This window comes from Pristis pectinata, chromosome 25, assembly GCF_009764475.1.
Source record: "Pristis pectinata isolate sPriPec2 chromosome 25, sPriPec2.1.pri, whole genome shotgun sequence".
Lineage (NCBI taxonomy): Eukaryota > Metazoa > Chordata > Chondrichthyes > Rhinopristiformes > Pristidae > Pristis > Pristis pectinata.
The window spans coordinates 26,117,213-26,134,819 of NC_067429.1; the positions used below are offsets into that span (position 1 = coordinate 26,117,213).

At 45.1% G+C, this 17,607-nt stretch overlaps 1 protein-coding gene across 2 annotated transcripts in view; it reads right to left on the minus strand.

Moving 5' to 3' along the window:
* Window positions 1–17,607, minus strand: part of fmnl1a (formin-like 1a) — a 184,060-nt gene that overhangs the window by 71,753 nt on the left and 94,700 nt on the right. For both annotated transcript variants that reach the window (XM_052038819.1, XM_052038818.1), the window contains exons 3-5: window positions 3,289–3,369; window positions 2,144–2,217; window positions 866–949 (exon numbers count right to left, since the gene is read on the minus strand). In XM_052038819.1, coding sequence (XP_051894779.1) covers window positions 866–949; window positions 2,144–2,217; window positions 3,289–3,369 — 239 coding nt within the window. The remainder of the gene's footprint in view (window positions 1–865; window positions 950–2,143; window positions 2,218–3,288; window positions 3,370–17,607) is intronic.

The following is a 17,607-nucleotide window of genomic DNA, read 5'->3' on the forward strand; positions in this document are numbered from 1 at the left end:
AAGGACGTGTATACTTGCACCAGAAACTCCTTTGTTAAGGGTAGGAAGAGAACACTTGGTTCAACAACACAATGCACCCCACGTTTTTGCAGAGATCAACTCCAAGCAACTGCCTTATCCAGGGATTCATTGCAACATAGGATGAGATATAGCAGGAGCTGCCATGGGTTCCTGCATCTGCTCCAACACTCAATCAGACCAAAGATAATCCTGTGTCTCACATCCGCTTCCCTGCCTGATCCCCATATCCTCTGAGCCCTTTCATGTCCAAAATGGACCTCATCCTTGATGCTCAATGACCAAGCATTAGCAGCTCTCTGAGATGGAGAATTACACAGATTTACAACCCTCAGTGTAAAGACATTTCTTTGCTTCTACATTAAATGGCTGACTCTTTATCCTGAGATTAAGCGACGGAGGAAACACACTCTCAGCTTCTGTCAGTCTCACTCAGAGATCTGTAACTCAACAAGGTCAGCTCTCATCCTTCCAAACTCTAGTGAGTATTGGCCAACCTCCCTCTGGCTCTTCCGATGACCTAACCCCAGGTATTTCCTCTCAATACTCTGCCCTTCAAAAGTTCAGCGAATTGTCTCACCTCCAGTGCTTGCTTCTGTCCCACTCCTGGCTGTAAAACTCAGGTTTGTTAAGGTTCAAAACCAATCCTAAATAGCAGTTTTATTCTTAACTTCCAAAGATTTGAACATTTTCAACCAGAATGACACTGTAAAGGTCTTATATTTCATCCAGGAAGACAGAATGAACAGCTTTTACACAACAGAACATATATGTTTTGGAAACATTACAAGTGAGCTGAGCTCGGGACTGTATTCAGTAAATAAGATAAAGCCCTCAGTGTACTTACGTGACAGCACATTGTGCAAAGGACAAGTACTCCACCAACACATCCAGGCCTTTGTTCTCTTCATTTAAAAACTCTTGCACCCACCTGGGAGAAAGGAAAAAGTCAGCAATTAATCAAAAATGCATTGGATGACACCTTAACAGGGAGTTTCATGAAGCAACATGAGGACCCTCCAGCTTGGACACATTCAGATTTGGAATCCTAAACATTCAATGTTCCCGTGGTTCAAATATGCCAGGCAGCCACACTCAAAAGTCAGCTGAGATTAAGCTTCACAAACCTAATGCCTCTGACACACAAAGACATACTTACACTCCAAGCAACGTGCACCGAGACACTTTGTGAACACACAAGTCAAAGAGGCAGACAGCACTGACTCAGGTTCTTGCCAGCATATCTTTGGGAATTGGCAGGAAACCAGAGCACCCAGAGGAAACCCACATGGTCTCAGAAGGAATGTGCAAATGCCACACATGCAGCACCAGTGGTCAGGATCGAACCTGGGTCCCTGGAGCTATGAGGCAGCAGCACAAACTGCTGCACGACTGCGCTGCCCATCTGCACAGCCCATCGAGGCAGCCATTCTTAACATGCGAGTCCTGACAGTGAATGTCAGCAGAAAGGTAGACCACGAAACTGAATCACGTTTTGTCCCCAGCTCATGTCCTCCCACACACAGCATCAAGGGCAGAACAGGGGGCAGCACTGCAGAATGGCCCCGACGCACCAGTCACCGGTCTGAGACCCACACAGCTCAGGGGTCCTTCCTACACACTTGGCCAAACCGGAGGAAAACGGAGAGTGATCTCCCAGCTACAAGCAATGGCTGATGAAGGATCATCAACCTGAAACGTCAACACTGTCCCTCCCTTCACAGATGCTGCGTGACCTGCTGAGTATCCCCAACACTGTTAGAATGAGGGATGGCCACTGTGTTGGCTCTTGTTTACCAAGACCAATGCATTTCCACCCAATCCCTTTACAAATGCTCCGTCTTCCCGACGTTGCTGAAACTGACAATGAAAGATCATGTTTAATGTTGACTGGCTTCCCTGAGCAAAGGGCCAAAGGTTATGATGACTGGCATTCTGAAACCAGCTCTGATGGAGGTTTATAAAGGTGTAGAAAGGCTTTCAGTCTTGTCTGCTGGTGCCTGGCCTGTGATCACTTGTGAACCAGTGGTACTGACAAACACAGGCCCAGACATTGTGATTTTGTAACATTAACTCTTCTGCAAAATACAGCACTGCTTTTAAAATGTCTGGGAGTGTTACTCACCCAATGTGATTAGTCCTCAATGAAATTTCAAGTTCTCGCAGGACCTGGGTTGACTCTTGCACTCGCCTCTTGAACTACAGCAGAGGGCACGAGAAAGAAAATGAGAAGCAGCTTTAGAGCAGAACGTCACTCCACCGTCACGCTGGGACCGAAACACTCCTGAAGCCCTGTTGCGTTCGTGTCTTGCACTGAGGATTTCAGTGCTCTGTACAATACCCTGTCTACACTGATTCTAAGAGGCAGACATCAAGTGAGAGGAAGAACCTCTTCCCTGCAGGATTACGTACTGGTTGAGTTAATGTTGCACATTTCATCTTTTATTTGGCTCATCCCATAGGTGAGTGAGGTTCACAAACAGCATCAGTGCAAAGACTGTACTGTTGGAACGTGGGGACCAAGAGGTGGCCCCAGACCATGGCACAAGAAGAGGTCCCATTCATGGATGGAGCAAGGGGGGGACGGGGCAGGAGGCCATAGACCATGGGGAAAGGGAAGGTCCCGCACGTGGATGGAGGAAGGGGAGGTCTTGGACCATGGGGCAAGAGCTGATCCTGGCCCATAGGTGCAAGAGGAACATGTGGCTTGAGAGTGTAAGATCTCTGCTGCAGTTCTACCCTGGACCTCTATGCTGAATGCTGTTCATGCACCGTGCAATGTTGACAGCACCCCCGGATCACAGGATATTACAGTGCATGCACCTTTACCCGGGGCTGGGACACTCTGGTCTTGATGTCGCTCTCGCTCAACGTCTCCACAGACAACCTCAGCTGGCAGCAGAAACTCGGCATACCGACAGAGATACAGAGAAATCCAGGGTAATATTCATGCTCACTTTTTGTACAACTTTAGGCTGTGAGGACCTCTAGGCTGAGACAGTCACCAGCTTCCTTCAGCCACCCCATATCCAGTTACCCATACTGAAACCCAACTAAATTTGATTCCTCATGACAACGAGACGACTTCGGGACTCTGCCAGTCTCTGGGCAACTTCCAAACTTGCAAGAACTCTGGCCAGTCATACACACGTTTTCAGAGAAACCATTGTATGGGCCCATTCCCACCAAGCCTGACACTTCAGGCAGCGTCTGCATTGATGGGTTGAGACCTTTGCTTAAGTGAACTCATCCTGGCTCTTGGGATCTTACCTTTCTGACCCTACCCTGGTCTAGGAAACTTTTCAATTTCTGGATGTAAGCGTAAGGAGGATTCTTCACCTGGAACCGTTCCTGCAATGAAAGAAACAACAATCAGCAAAACGTTCAGGCCTGGGATCCTGCCGCTGTGCCATTCTTCTGCAAATTGGGCACGGCCATCATGCAATCAGGAAGAATTTCAGCTGAAGCTTTGGTTTAAACAAAGACAATGTCAATTTTTTTATGTGCTCTATACTAAAACAGGAATCTACATCTGCTACCATGCCAACAAACTCAGATCTGACCTCTGCCTTCAGGCATGGTCTCGATTACACTGCCTAATTCCCTTCCCTCTTTATCCACAGCTGATATGGAGAAAGACTATCAGATGCCTTCACTAACTTTAATTAACCTCACTTGATTGCTCATAATTAGTTCTTATAACATTTGCAGAGAAGCAAGCTGTTACCGAGGCTTGAATTACTTTGTCAGGGAATTGTGATCTTGCCATTGCCGTGCCTCCCAGCTGGAATAACCTCCTCTCAGGTACTGTGATCACTAGTGGGAAGTTACCCTGTTTCCTGCTGTCATGGTCCGTGTGCACATGTTCCGTTACTTGTTCCTGCAACAGCTGGGAAGCACAGCTCTAGCTCATGGACAGAGCCAACCAGTTCTCAGGCACAAGCCATTGTTTGGAAGATGGCTCCCTGAGAATGACAACACATCCTTTCATCACAAGATCGATACGGATGAGAGTAGCCATGCAATCCATTCCAGCTCATCCATTCAGAAGGCGGTCTCCTGATACAGAAGCCACCAGCTCTGTGATCAGATGCGATGGCTTCAATCTTCCCCTTGAATGGACTCCAGTCGTCCTTACAGAGGGACAACCCAGTTAACTTTAGGTATCTGTTCCGAAACGTAATGTTCAAATAAGCTCCAGGTCCACACCACATAGTGGGGAAACTTGCTCAGATACCCCATTGTGGGAAATGGAGATACTTTGAATATTGGTGAATGCAAATTTGGGACTAGGAATGAACAGCTCTGGGGAGATAGACCAAAGCAACCTCCGTACTTGGCCATTATATCAGCGGTAGGGTCACCAACTGCAAATACTGAATGTGATACGAAGTCACCAGGCCAGTGTGTGGAAGATTAGGACTGATGTTTGTCAATTTGGTGCGCAAAGGGAGCCAATCAGCACCCTGCAGCAGAGGGCAGTGTCTATTATGTCATTAAATTAAAGCTCATCAATGGTTCCACTGGGGTGCAGTAATAAGTGGAGTGAGTTCAGTCACCAGTGTGGATTTTACAACGAACACCATGAATGTGCCTCTTTATCAAAGAATACAAGAACATAAGAGGAGCAGGAGTCCCTTGGCCCTTCAATATGGCTGATCTGCCCCAGGCCTCATCCCCTCTTCTGTGCCAGTTCCCATAGCCCTCAATTCCCCAATCCTTCAAGAATTTCTCTACTTCCTCTTTAAATACTTCCAATGATCTCACCTCCTCAACCCTCTGTGAACAATAATTCCTCACACTTCAGTTTTAAATGGCCATCCACTCCCCCACTTTGTCTTGTAACTACATCCCCTTGGAATCTTATATCCTTTAATAAGATCATTCCTCATTCTCCTAAAGTCCAAAGAATGCAGATCCGATTTCTATAGCCACTTGTGACAGGACAACCTTCTCATCCTGTGAATCAGCCAAGTGAATCTCTTTCCAACCGTAGGTTTGTTTCTGCACTATTCTGAAACTTTTACACAAGTATGAAAGGCAAAATATTTGAGGAAATAATGTTCTGTTCAAAAGGGCAGAGATGTCAATATTAAATTGGAAACCACTCTACTAAATCTGGGCATTCCTTAACAAAGATATTTCTATCAATTGCATTTCATAATATCCTTGTCCCATATTTACAATTGATTATATCCTACTTGAGTAAATAAAACTCAACAAAGGCAAGAAAAGATTCCTTTGGAAATAAAACTGGGTCAGCTTACAACGCTTCCTTCTTCATCTTTGGAAAACCAACATTGAGAGGAGTTGATTGGCTGATTGCCTGTCTGCTGATTGGTTACTTCTCTTTCTTGTTTATATTTGAATAAGAAGAGGTAGTGTTTGTTTCAAGGTTTGGTTTGCAATAAGATCATTTAATTTGCCTTAATTTGATTTGTAATTCATTAAATGCACAGGACTTTTGGTTGCATATGGAGATGCACAAGCCATTTAAATTATACCCCGGCTTCTAAAGAGTGAGGATATTAGAGACATTAGGCTTTCCCTTTCATATCTGCTGCTGATTCGCTGACATGTAGCTGCAATGTGGACCCAGTGATCGACACCATCTCAGTTGAATCTGCAGCTCGTGGTTTTACTCACCCAGTTTTAATTTAGAACAAGAGGCTTTACAGTAGGTTATTTCAAAATTAATAGAATTTATCCAGCTTCTCAAAATAAAAAGCCACCTATTTTAATGTTATATCACAAGCACTGGATATTGAAGCAAATTAGGTTGTTGATTAGTTTTCATCAACTAGAAAACAACTCTAAAAGTTTGAGTTAGTAAATTGGTAAGTTGGTTTATAATTGTCACATGTACTGAGGTACAGTGAAAAACTTTGGTTTGTATGCCATCCATATAGATCATTTCATCACATCAGTGCATTGAGGTAGTACAAGGGGAAACAGTAACAGAATGCAGAATAAAGCGTTACAGTTACAGAGAAAGTACAATGCAGGCAAGGAATAAGGTGCAGGCCAAGAGTCCACCTTATCAGTTTGTGGTGTTTTGGATCTATTGGAAGGTCAAAATCAGATAGACATGTGTCAACTATTAATGGAGACCCTGAAGATAAATTATGTACAAAAAGAAAATGAATTATGTTAACATTCAATTCGAGAGACAGAGTGAATGAACACAAAGAGAAACTATTGCCTGGAACAGCAACATGTGTAGAGTGGAGCATTCATATTGAAGAAAATAGCAAAGGCATTTTCAGTAAATGGTTAATATTGTGGATTAATTTAAAAATTAATGATTTTTACAGAACCAGGGCATGTTGAAGGGTCAAAATATAGATCAGCCATGATATGACAGAGGCGATTTAGTTTCAAGGGGCTGAGTTGGCCTGTTCCTGTTTTTCTATCAAAGGATTCACTGGGCACTCAGCTTGGGGGGAGAGGATAGACTGGATAGTATTGCTAATGGAATGAATGCTGAATCAAATAGGACTGTTTCAGACAGTTTCTGAAATTCAGGAGGGAAGTAAAGGACAGCAGGTGGGTGGTTGGAGAGTTCCTCAGGGCAGTGACACAGGAACAGTTACTAGTGGCAATAGTTGGGGGTGGGAAGTGCAGGGAGATGAAGGGGACTATCCAGAAGTTCATCTGGTGCACCATATTGGCTTGGCTGATCTTAGCCAACGGAGGGCACTGATGCACATTTTGGGGCCTGACAGTTCGGAAGGTTGATGGAGAGATGGACTGGGCCACCAGCCACTGGGCAATCTGGGGGAAGGAGGGAAATAGAAATAGGAGGCAGGTGAGGTGACAGGGGAGGTGGGTGGAAAATAGAAGACTGGCTTAACAATGCTCAGGGAGATGGGACTGACATATTCAATGGGAGGGAATGACTGTAGGGTCGGTGTTTGATGCAGTGTGGGGCGGAGAGGATGAAGACAAGTGGATAAGTACTTCACTAAGCTGGCAAGTGTCCTGGTCAGACACTGGCCGGGAAGACTGTGTTGTCTCAGGTTCACAAGTCACCCTTCCACCCACAACTGTGGCCCAAGTTCCCTGGCACTGCTCCAGGGATTGGTGACGTAATGTGCAGTCCCGGTATGGAAATCAAATCAGGAGCACGAGGGTGGCTGACACCACAAGTATCCAATTGAGTTTCTGGAGTGGTGTGAATGACCTGGAAATGGTTTCCCTTGGGTCAGGAGGTGGCCAGGTCGGATAATCAATACTTCAATCGTACAGAGGTCATGGCATCCATTCATGGAAAAGAGTTTTGCGCAAGTGATGTCAAAGTGCATGTTGCGTTCCCTTTGATCACACGGTGCAAGCGTGGTGTCCTCTGACTGGGGGAACCACTTCTGAAGCTTTAATAAAATCTTGGCGCTGGTGCACAAAGCCGTTCCCTACGAGGAAGAACTTCCAGGCCGTCATCTAAATGACCATCTTTGGCAATTTGGAAACATGGGAGATTGTAGATTCTAGAACCTGAAGCAAAAATCAAACCGCTGGAGGAACTCAGCGGGTCAGGCATCATCTGTGGAGGGAAGTGGATAGTCGACGTTTCGGGTCAAGACCCTTCATCAGGACAATTTCATCATATCTGGAGACCTTTGGCGATTTATTTTCCTCATTTGTTGTGCTGATGCAGAGATGGTAACCTCCACGGGAGCAGCTCCCTGCCTCTCCAGAGCAGTATTGTTATAATGAGGTTCATGCAGTGTTCCACCAAACTCACATTCACCAATATCTTTAGTGTTATGTGTTCAACTTTGTAAGCCTAAGTCTAGGTGCTAAGCCTAGGTACAGGCCTCTGCCACTTTGACTAAGGAGCCTAGAACCAGATTCAGAATGAGGGATAGACCATTAAGGATTGAAATGCAGAGAACCTTTGGAATCCTCTATGGCTGTGGGGTTCATTCAACACAAAGGTTGATCAATTTCTGGCATTAAAGGTATCATGGGACATAGAAACATAGAAAAACTACAGCACAGTTCAGGCCCTTCAGCCCACTAAGCTGTGCCGAGCATGTCCCTATCCTAGAAATTACTAGACTTACCTATAGCCCTCTATTTTTCTCAGCTCCATGTACCTATCCAACAGTCTCTTAAAAGACCCTATCGTATCTGCCTCCAGCACCGTTGCCAGCAGCCCATTCCACGCACTCACCATTCTCTGAGTAAAAAACTTACCCCCGACATCTCCTCTATATCTACTCCCCAGCACCTTAAACCTATGTCCTCTTGTGGCTACCATTTCAGCCCTGGGGAAAAGCCTCTGACTATCTACCCGATCAATACCTTTCATCATCTTATATACCTCTATCAGGTCCCCCCTCATCCTCTGTCGCTCCAAGGAGAAAAGGCCGAGTTCCCTCAACCTGCTTTCATAAGGCATGCCCCGCATTCAGGCAGCATTCTTGTAAATCTCCTCTGCAGCCTTTCTATGGCTTCCACATCCTTCCTGTAGTGAGGCGACCAGAACTGAGCACATTACTCCAAGTGGGGTCTGACCAGGGACCTATATAGCTGCAACAATACCTCTCGGCTCCTAAATTCAATTCCCCAATTGATGAAGGACAATACACCATATGCCTTATTAACCACAGAGTCAACCTGCGCAGCAGCTTTGAGCGTCCTATGGACTCAGACCCCAAGATCCCTCTGATCCTCCACACTGCCAAGAATCCTACCATTAATACTATATTCTGCCATCACATTTGACCTACCAAAATGAACCACTTCACACTTATCTGGGTTGAACTGCATCTGCCACTTCTCAGCCCAACTGTGCATCCTATCTATGTCCCTCTGTAACCTCTGACAGCCCTCCCAACTATCCACAACACCCCCAACCTTTGTGTCATCCACAAACTTACTAACCCACCCCTCCACTTCCTCATCCAGGCTGTTTATAAAAATCACAAAGAGCAAGGGTCCCAGTACAGACCCAAGGTACACCACTAGTCAACGACCTCCACGCAGAATACGACCCTTCAACAACCACTCTTTGCCTTCTGTGGGCCAGCCAGTTCTGAATCCACACTGCAATGTCCCCTTGGATCCCATGCCTCCTTACTTTCTCAATAAGCCTTGCATGGGGTACCTTATCAAATGCCTTGCTAAAATCCACTGGTCTCCCTTCATTGATGTGTTTAGTGCAGGAAAATGATCTCAATGAATGGCAGAGCAGGCTTGAAGGGCAGTAGGCTACCCCACTTCAATTTCTTCTGTACTTCATTTAACCCTTTCAATGAAACAGTTAAGTTTATCTTCCTTTCTCTCAAGAGGCAACAGAAATCCCCTCAAAATTCCTTTCGAGTACAACCTTCATTGAGATATACTGTAAATGGTAAGGTGCTTAGGAATGCTGATGAACAGAGGTACCTTGGGGTTCAAATCGATAGTTTCCTGAATGTGGCAACACATGTAGGTAGGGTGGCAAAGAAGGCGGACAGCATGCTTGCTCTCATAGGTTACAGCATAGAATATAAAATTTAGGATGTTATGTTGCAACTTTACAAAATATAGCATAGACTGCATTTGGGGTATTGTGTGCAGTTCTGTTCACCACACTATAGGAAGGATATGTTGGCACTGGAGAAAGTGCAAAGGAGATTCACCAGGTTGTTGCTGATTGGAGGACTTTAGTATTGGGGAGAGATTAGATAAGCTGGGGTTGTTTTCCCTAGGGTGAAGGAGGCTCAGGGGTGACCTGACAGGGGTACATAACATTATAACAGGCATAGATAGGGTAGATGGTGAGAATCATTTTCCGAACGATAAGAGGTATCAAAAACAAAGAGGCAGAGATTTGAGGTGAGAGGAAGGAGTCCTAAAGGGGATTTGAGGTTTCTTTTCGCACAGAGAGTGACTACTATCTGGAACTTGCTGCCAGAGGAAGTGGTGGAGTCAGATACAATCACTACATCTAAGAGATATTTGGACAGACACTTAAATAGGCAAGGGCATTGAAGAATACAAACCCAATGTGGGCAAATGGGGTTAGTGTAGATGGGCAAAACAGTCGGCATGGACTTGGTAGGCCCAAGGGCCCATTTATGTGCTATACAATTCTGTGGCTCTAAAGGAATGGGGAAAGTATCTTGTAGCACAAGGCAGGAGGCTGCAGGAATCTCAATAAGTGATTGGAAAACAAGGACAACAGTTTTAAAGTCAACATTTTGGGGCAGAGTGAGATTTGTAGAAGATAAACATGACCATGTGAAGGACCAGGTTGAAGTCCATGATCAGCTGGAGGGAGTGAAGCCCAAAAGACAGCTCTACCCACTGCAAAGCTGCTGGAAGGAAAGCGATCATGCTCACAAAGGCCTGGTCTCATGTGCCACAGATTTCCGCTGTTGGGACCCCGCCACACAGCAGGGCTTTAACTTGTCTTTTCCAGTGTCGGACAGTTTCTAATCCAGTATTCACTCAAACAACCATGGACCACTGTCCCAGAGATGGTGGGAGATGGCAGACAGAGGACAGGGATCAAGAGAGCGGTCAAGGTGACAAATGTGTTCAGAGAGATCTCTATTGGTTCCTTCCACCTTACTCAAGGAATGGAGACACAGAAACCATCGGGTCTGGTTTACATTTCAATTCGATCATGGGCTGATCTGTTGCTCAGTCCTTTCACCTGTATTACTTCCCCATTCCTTGACACCTCACAGAACAAAGATTTATCTTGACAATTTTAACCAGCACATGTTGTCTATTGGGAAAAATCCTTCCTGAGTTCACTACTAATTTTTTTAGTCCCCCTTGCTCTGCATTCCCCATGAAAGAGGAAATACTTCCATAGGAACCATCCCACTGAAGAAGTTTTTACCTCAGATGCTTGCTCCAGTGACAGTACAGTAGGCACATGGAAAGCTTTTCCTGTAGCTGTAGAATCACCCCAAGATTTTGCATTGCTTCTTAAAGATTCTGCTGATTGGAAGCCCCCCCCCCCCCCCCAAAGGATGCAATGTCCAGCATAATCAGGCGAATGTCAGATGCCTGAGGTATATTTACAACAGGAGTCTGGGAACCTCCAATAACCCCAACAGAAAGTGAGAAGTGCAAGGTATGTGTCCCCATGCCGGTTACGATCATGCTTATTTGAATGCAACAATTTAAGCTCATGGCCAGTTTAACAGAGCAACAGTTGCTGGAATCCCAGATAAAACGAACTTAGGAAAGCCCTACATTTGCTTTCTTATCTTGGTGTGTGCATAAATATTATTCAGAAGTCTCCAGGGAGTGCAAATATCTGGGTTGCATGACAAGTTTGATTTATAGACATGTCCTCATGCTGAGTTACTATGTGTTTGTTTTCCTCCTTTCTCCCCAAGATATGGTAGTATCAGGCTACCAACATCACTGCCTGCACTGGTTACATCTAGATAACCAGAAACTATTCAACCAGCATGAAATCCCTGCCTTTCTGTTGTGTTAACAAGCATACTTGTGTAGAAAAGCGCTGTCTTAAGCAGTTTATTCAATCCAAATGTATGAGAATAGTTTTAGTGTTTTACAGGAGCTTGCCAGTTCTCTGCAGTCAGGAGACTTCAATTTAGGCACTGCGAGAGTTCACAAGGGAAATCTGTTGCTGCCAGTTACTCTGTTGATGAGTGTACCAAAGGCTGAGGTTTCTTGCAGACTATAAATGTGTATACTGATGTGCACTTGCCTGCACATGGTTATACAAAAGGTAACAATCACAGAAAGATGGCAGCAAGGAAAGGAGGCCATTTGGTCCATCAAGTCCATGCCAGCTCTAAGCAAGAGCAATCTAGCTGGATCCTCCTCAGCCCTCTTCCCACACTTCATTGGGTTAAATTGAGTTCTTTGGGTGAATTATAATGGCAGAAACAGGATAGCACTGTACCCAGAAGTGAACTGGGTCAGCCAAAAGCAAAAATAGGAGCTTCCAAATGAGCTGGTCCTCTTCGCAAAAGGCCCATGAAGTCTCCAGCTGACCATGAAACACTAATCTGCTGCCCTTCCCACCTCTTGAACACTGACTTTTTGTTGAGTTCCTCATTCCCAGATGTGCATGTCACAGGAACAGCTAGCCTCAATACCACAAGGAAGGGCTTTTGGACCTTCTAACCTCTGCAAGTGCCCAGATAGTTTGCTGGGCTCTTTTGGCTCCACTTAAAACTTCAAGGTCTTTCTCCAGATATTTCAAACTCAGTTGAAATGAGATCTGCACACACTTCCCCTGGATTACTCGACAGTTGCAAAAAATATCATGCTCATGCACTGAAATTCATAGCTATTTCACCAACATGACCAGAGTTTATATGCATTTTGACAGCGAAGCAAGATGAGCTGCTTTGGCTAACTAACTTCATCATGGGTTCTTTCCCTACAGGCCCATTTCTAGCACTCAATACGAAGGTCAAACACAGCAGCAGTCAGAACTGCCACTCATATCAGCTGAGGACACCTTTTCCCCCCAGGTTTAAGGATACAATGACAAACTAATTGACTGTCTTTCAACAGTGCTTGGTTAAGCTGGCCTGATAGTGCTACATTGCATCCTCTACTATCATTAGTAAATTAGTCATTAGCAATTACAGTTGATTACAGTCATTAGTGCAAGGCAATTAATACATTTCACTACCTTAAGTAAAATAGGATTGACAGATTTCTGAAGTATCATTCAAAGACTTCCTCTTCGGGCAGGGGAACTGGCTTAATTATTCATAGTGAATTTCAAAGCACATGCTCCAGGAAAGAATGGATCCAACCCTAAAAGCCACGACATGTAAATGTACAGTATCTTCCCTTCGCTGGTGCCTTCTCTTCCATGGTGTTTCTGACTGTGTTGCCCTGTTGGACCAATTTATTGTGGAAGTTCTCACCTCCGCTTTGGATCTCAAATAGTCAGGGTTCTAATCAGCAATGAGTCATTGAGTCATAGACTCCGGCAGCACAGAAACAGGTCCTTCACGTCCATGTTGACCACTGCACCAACTGCCCTCAGATCAATGGGAAAGCATAGTCTGTTACCTACCTTCACCTGACATTAGTGCGTTGGCACAGACTTAAAATGGAGTCAGTTGCCTCAGTGCCCACTTGACACTGGTGACACGCCTTCATTGTGAAAAAGAACTACTGTCTGGCATCTAAAAGTCTGGATATTTCAGGGAATATTTCCTTATGACATAGGATGAAGCCATTTACCTAATCTAATCTATGTGGGCTCTCAGAGCACACCCATTAATCCCACCCTATCCCCCCACATCTCCCTGTAACATATTTTCTCCCACATCTTCCCCCAAACCCACCCCCTAGCTACACACTCGGGGCAATTTACAGCATCCCTTGGGATGTGGGAAGAAACCAGACCCTCGGCACAGTTCGTAGAGCCCCTGCGTCACAGTTCCAGTGACCTGGGTTCAATCCTGACCTCAGGTACTGTCTGTGTGGAATTTACACGTTCTTTTCTGTGACCACGTGGGTTTCCTCTGGGTGTTCCGGTTTCCTCCTACGTCCCAAAGCCATGCAGGATGGTAGGTTAATTGGCCACAGTAAATTGCCCACAGTATGTAGGTGAGTGGTAGAATCTGGAGGAGTTGATGAGAATAAAATGAGGTTAGTGTAAATGTGTGCTGGATGGGGTCAGTATGGACTCAGTGGGCCAAAGGGCTGTTTCCCTGCTATATTACTCCATGACTCTCTGTGCTGGCAAATGTCCAAAGGCTTAGCCAAGGAGCTGGGTTTTAAGGAGCATCTTAAAAGGAAGAAAGAGAGGTGAAGGCCCGGGAATTCCAGACCTTGGTGCCTCACCAGCTGAAGGCTCAGCCACTTACTGTGCAGGGGCTAAACCTGGGCTGAAGAAAAGGTAGATACCTTGGAGGGAGAAAGAGCTGAAGGGAAGATGGAGAGCAGAAACCATGGAGCGACCTGGAAATAAGTGTGAGAATATTATTAAGGCTTGGATAACCAAGAGTCTGTGTGGGTCAGTGAGCAGAGGTGATGGGTCAAAGGGATTTGGTATTAAAAAGTTTGAATGAATTCAAGGCTGCAGAGTATAGAACTTCCTCTCGATGTTGCAGCTCAGACAGATGAAGGGTCTCGATCCAAAACGTCAGCCATTTCCCTCCACAGATGCTGCCTGACCCGCTGAGTTCCTCCAGCATCTTGTTTAATGCTCAACCCTTCAGTGGTTGCTCACCGTATTGCTTTCTTATGTAGAGGCAAGAGCATTCCCACGACTCACTGTCCTGATGGCACCAATTCACACTGGCCTAAGGTGACTGACTATTTTTTTATTTCAAAAACATGCTTCATTAGTATTCACACGAAATGTAATCGATACATGTCTTTCTCTTGCAATACATCAACACCACTCACGTCTCCTCCTTGAACAATGCACCTGTGAAATGTTTAAGAGGCTGTTAGACAGGACCCAACTCCTCAATGTCCAGTAATGGCAGGATCCTAACCTGTGGTCCTTCCCCACTGGGCCTTTGCTGTGGCTGCACTGGGCTTCATTGCGTCCCTCGGCACCCAAGGCCTAAGGTGACTGACAGCCATATATATTCAACCGGAGAAGCAATGTACAACAGCAAGCTGATTAAGTTCGTCTCTCCTATGCATAATCCTACTTTTAAGTAGACATTTACTAGACGCAAATCAGGAACAAAACTTTTGAGCTGTTTTTTTTAAAAACAGCCCTGTTTCTGGAACACTGAAACCAATTGCAGCGTGGCACTGTTACTCAGCACAGGCTGTTGGGGTCCATCCGAGAGAAAATGGGATTAATGTAGGATTAGTGTTAATGGTCAGTACAGACTTGGTGGGCCGAAGGGTCTGCTTCTGCGCTATGACGCTGTGAGAATCTAAATGTGTGACATACTGCAGCTGCCCAGTCAGCTTCTGTAGTCAGTTTTGTTTAATGGGGAATTTAATAGCGGGCAGTGTAGATGCTAACTGAGGGAACTGTGGTAGATTTAAAACTGATGGCTACAATTTCTGAGCAAATTCTGAAACTCAGCACTTTTCCACAGGGAGGATATTATTCACAAGGGTCAGCCTGGATTGCCCGAAAGCTACCTAGCAATCAGCTCTTGTGAGAGGCCCTCTGGTAACTAGATACTCAGTCTAAAAATCCAGTTTGTCCAACCTCTCCTTACAACTGATATTCTCTATTCCAGGCAACATCCTGGTGAAACTCTTCTGCTACCTCTCCAAAGCCTCCGCATCCTGTGATGCAGTGACCAGAACTGCATACAGTACTCCAAATGTGGCCTAACCAAAGTTTTATACAGCTGCAACATGACTTCCCAACGTTTATACTCAATGCCCCGACCGATGAAGGCAAGCATGCCGTGCGCCTTCTTTATGACTTATGTTGCCACTTTCAGGGAGCTATGAACTTGTACCCCCGGATCCCTCTGTGCATCAATGCTCCTCAGGGTCCTACCATTTATTGTATACTTTCCTCTTACATTTGACCTCCCAAAGTGCAACACCTCACACTTGTCCAGATCACTCCACCTGCCATTTCTCTGTCCATATTTCCAACTGATTTATATCTATGACAACCTTCCTCATTATCCACAGCTCCACTTTTCATGTCATCTACAAACTTAATGATCCACCTATCTACATTTTCATCCAAATCATCTATAAAGACCACAGAGGTCCCAGCACTGATTCCAGCAAGTTGAACGAGTTCCCTTTCCAGGCATCCAGTATCAGCATCAATGACGCTCAGGTCCAGGACAGCAGAGTTAAAGTAAAGCTTCCTAAGGCACAATCAATGTCCACAGCCTCCAGCTCTTCTGGAACCACTGCTTAACCAAATACAGGTTAACTCATCCACTATATATTTGCTGTTTGAGACTTCTGTGTTCAGGTTGGTTGCCATTTTTGGCCACAAAACGACTCCGTTGTCTACACTGCAGTGAAACATGAACACTGGTGTTCTGTTTCTGTGACTTTGTGATAACTACAAAATAATCATTGGAAGAACTTGCATTAAATGCTACCTTTCCCTCTTGCGCTGCATCACAAAGTGATTTATGAACAACGAAGTCTTACAGAACTGTAGTGAAGATAAGAACATAAGGAACAGAAGCAAGAGGAGATGCTCATGGAGGGAATTCTATGGTGGCTGCAACATCCTATACTTAACCTTCCTCACCCCAATTCCCATTTCCCTTAAATCCTTTGTTATCCAAATATCTAATAATCGTAACTTGGAATATTCCCAATATCTGAGCATCTACATCCCTCCAGGATAAAAGATTTCAATGATTTACTAGCCATTTCTCCTCATTTCATTGTCTGGCTTTCCCCTGACCTCAAGCCATATCTTCCAGTCATCAACTCTCCAGACAGGAGGGACAGCCTCTTGGTATCTACCCTGGCAAATCCTCTAAATTTTAATCATACAGCAAGAAACTGCAGACTCTGGAAACCTGGAAAAAAAACCGAAGAGCTGGAGATATTCAGCAGATCAGGCAGCATCTGTGGAGAGACAAGCATTCAATACTTCTGTCAAACTCAGAATGAAGAAGCTTATCCTAACTTCTTTTGAAAGGTCATCAAAGTTCCAATCTCACTGTTGAAAGTTTGAATGAAAACCCCAGGAACTTTATTGGTTTCAATGGAATCATCTCTCTTTCTACTACCAGCTGGTAAGTATAGGCCAATCTCTCCTCAGAAGACAACCCTCATCCCAGGAATCAACACACTGCACTACCTCCAAAGTAGTGTATCCTTGCTTGTGTGTGGAGACCAAGATTGCACGCATTATTCCAAGTGTATACTCGCCAAAGCCCTATACGATTGCACAAAGTGTTCCTCCCTTGGAACGCAGGAGATTGAGGGGTGACCTTTTAGAGGTGTATAAAATCATGAGGGGCATAGATAGGGTGAATGCACAGTCTTTTTCCCAGGGAAGGGAAACTAATAACTAGAAGGAACACACACACACAAATGCTGGAGGAACTCAGCAGGTCAGGCAGCATCTATGGAGAGAAATAAACAGTTGACATTTCGTGTCGAGACCCTTCATGGATAGGAGGGGTTTAGAGATATATGGGCCAAACATGGGCAAATGGGACTAGCTTAGTGGGCACCATTGCTGGCATGGACGAGTTGGACTTAAGGGCCTGTTTCCATACTGTGTTACTCTATGACTCTAAACCCCTTGAAAGAAAAGCCACCATCACATCAGTCATCCTAGCTGCTTGTGAAAGTCACATGTTAACTGCCTGTTTTGCCCTAATCTGTACACCTTCAGCAAAGCACTCAAGTGCCATCTAGATTAGAAACTGAACCCAAAATCATCAGACTGAGCAGAACGAGGGTTATCACTGGGCGGTTTGAGTTGCTCGTCATGTGAGGAGGTCCCCTTCAGACTCATTTCCTTTCCTTCTTTACCCTGCCTGGCAAACTCTCTGAAGCCCAACATTTCTCCCCTCCTTTCTATCACTGCATTCTCCACCGCCCAGGGCTGCCTCTCATGACATCACCGTAAATTTAAGGCTTTACAGAGAGCAGACAGCAGGAATTTCTTCCCTTCAGTCTAGCCTAGATTTGAAAGTAAGTCCCAGGAGAGACCTTTATTATTTTGCT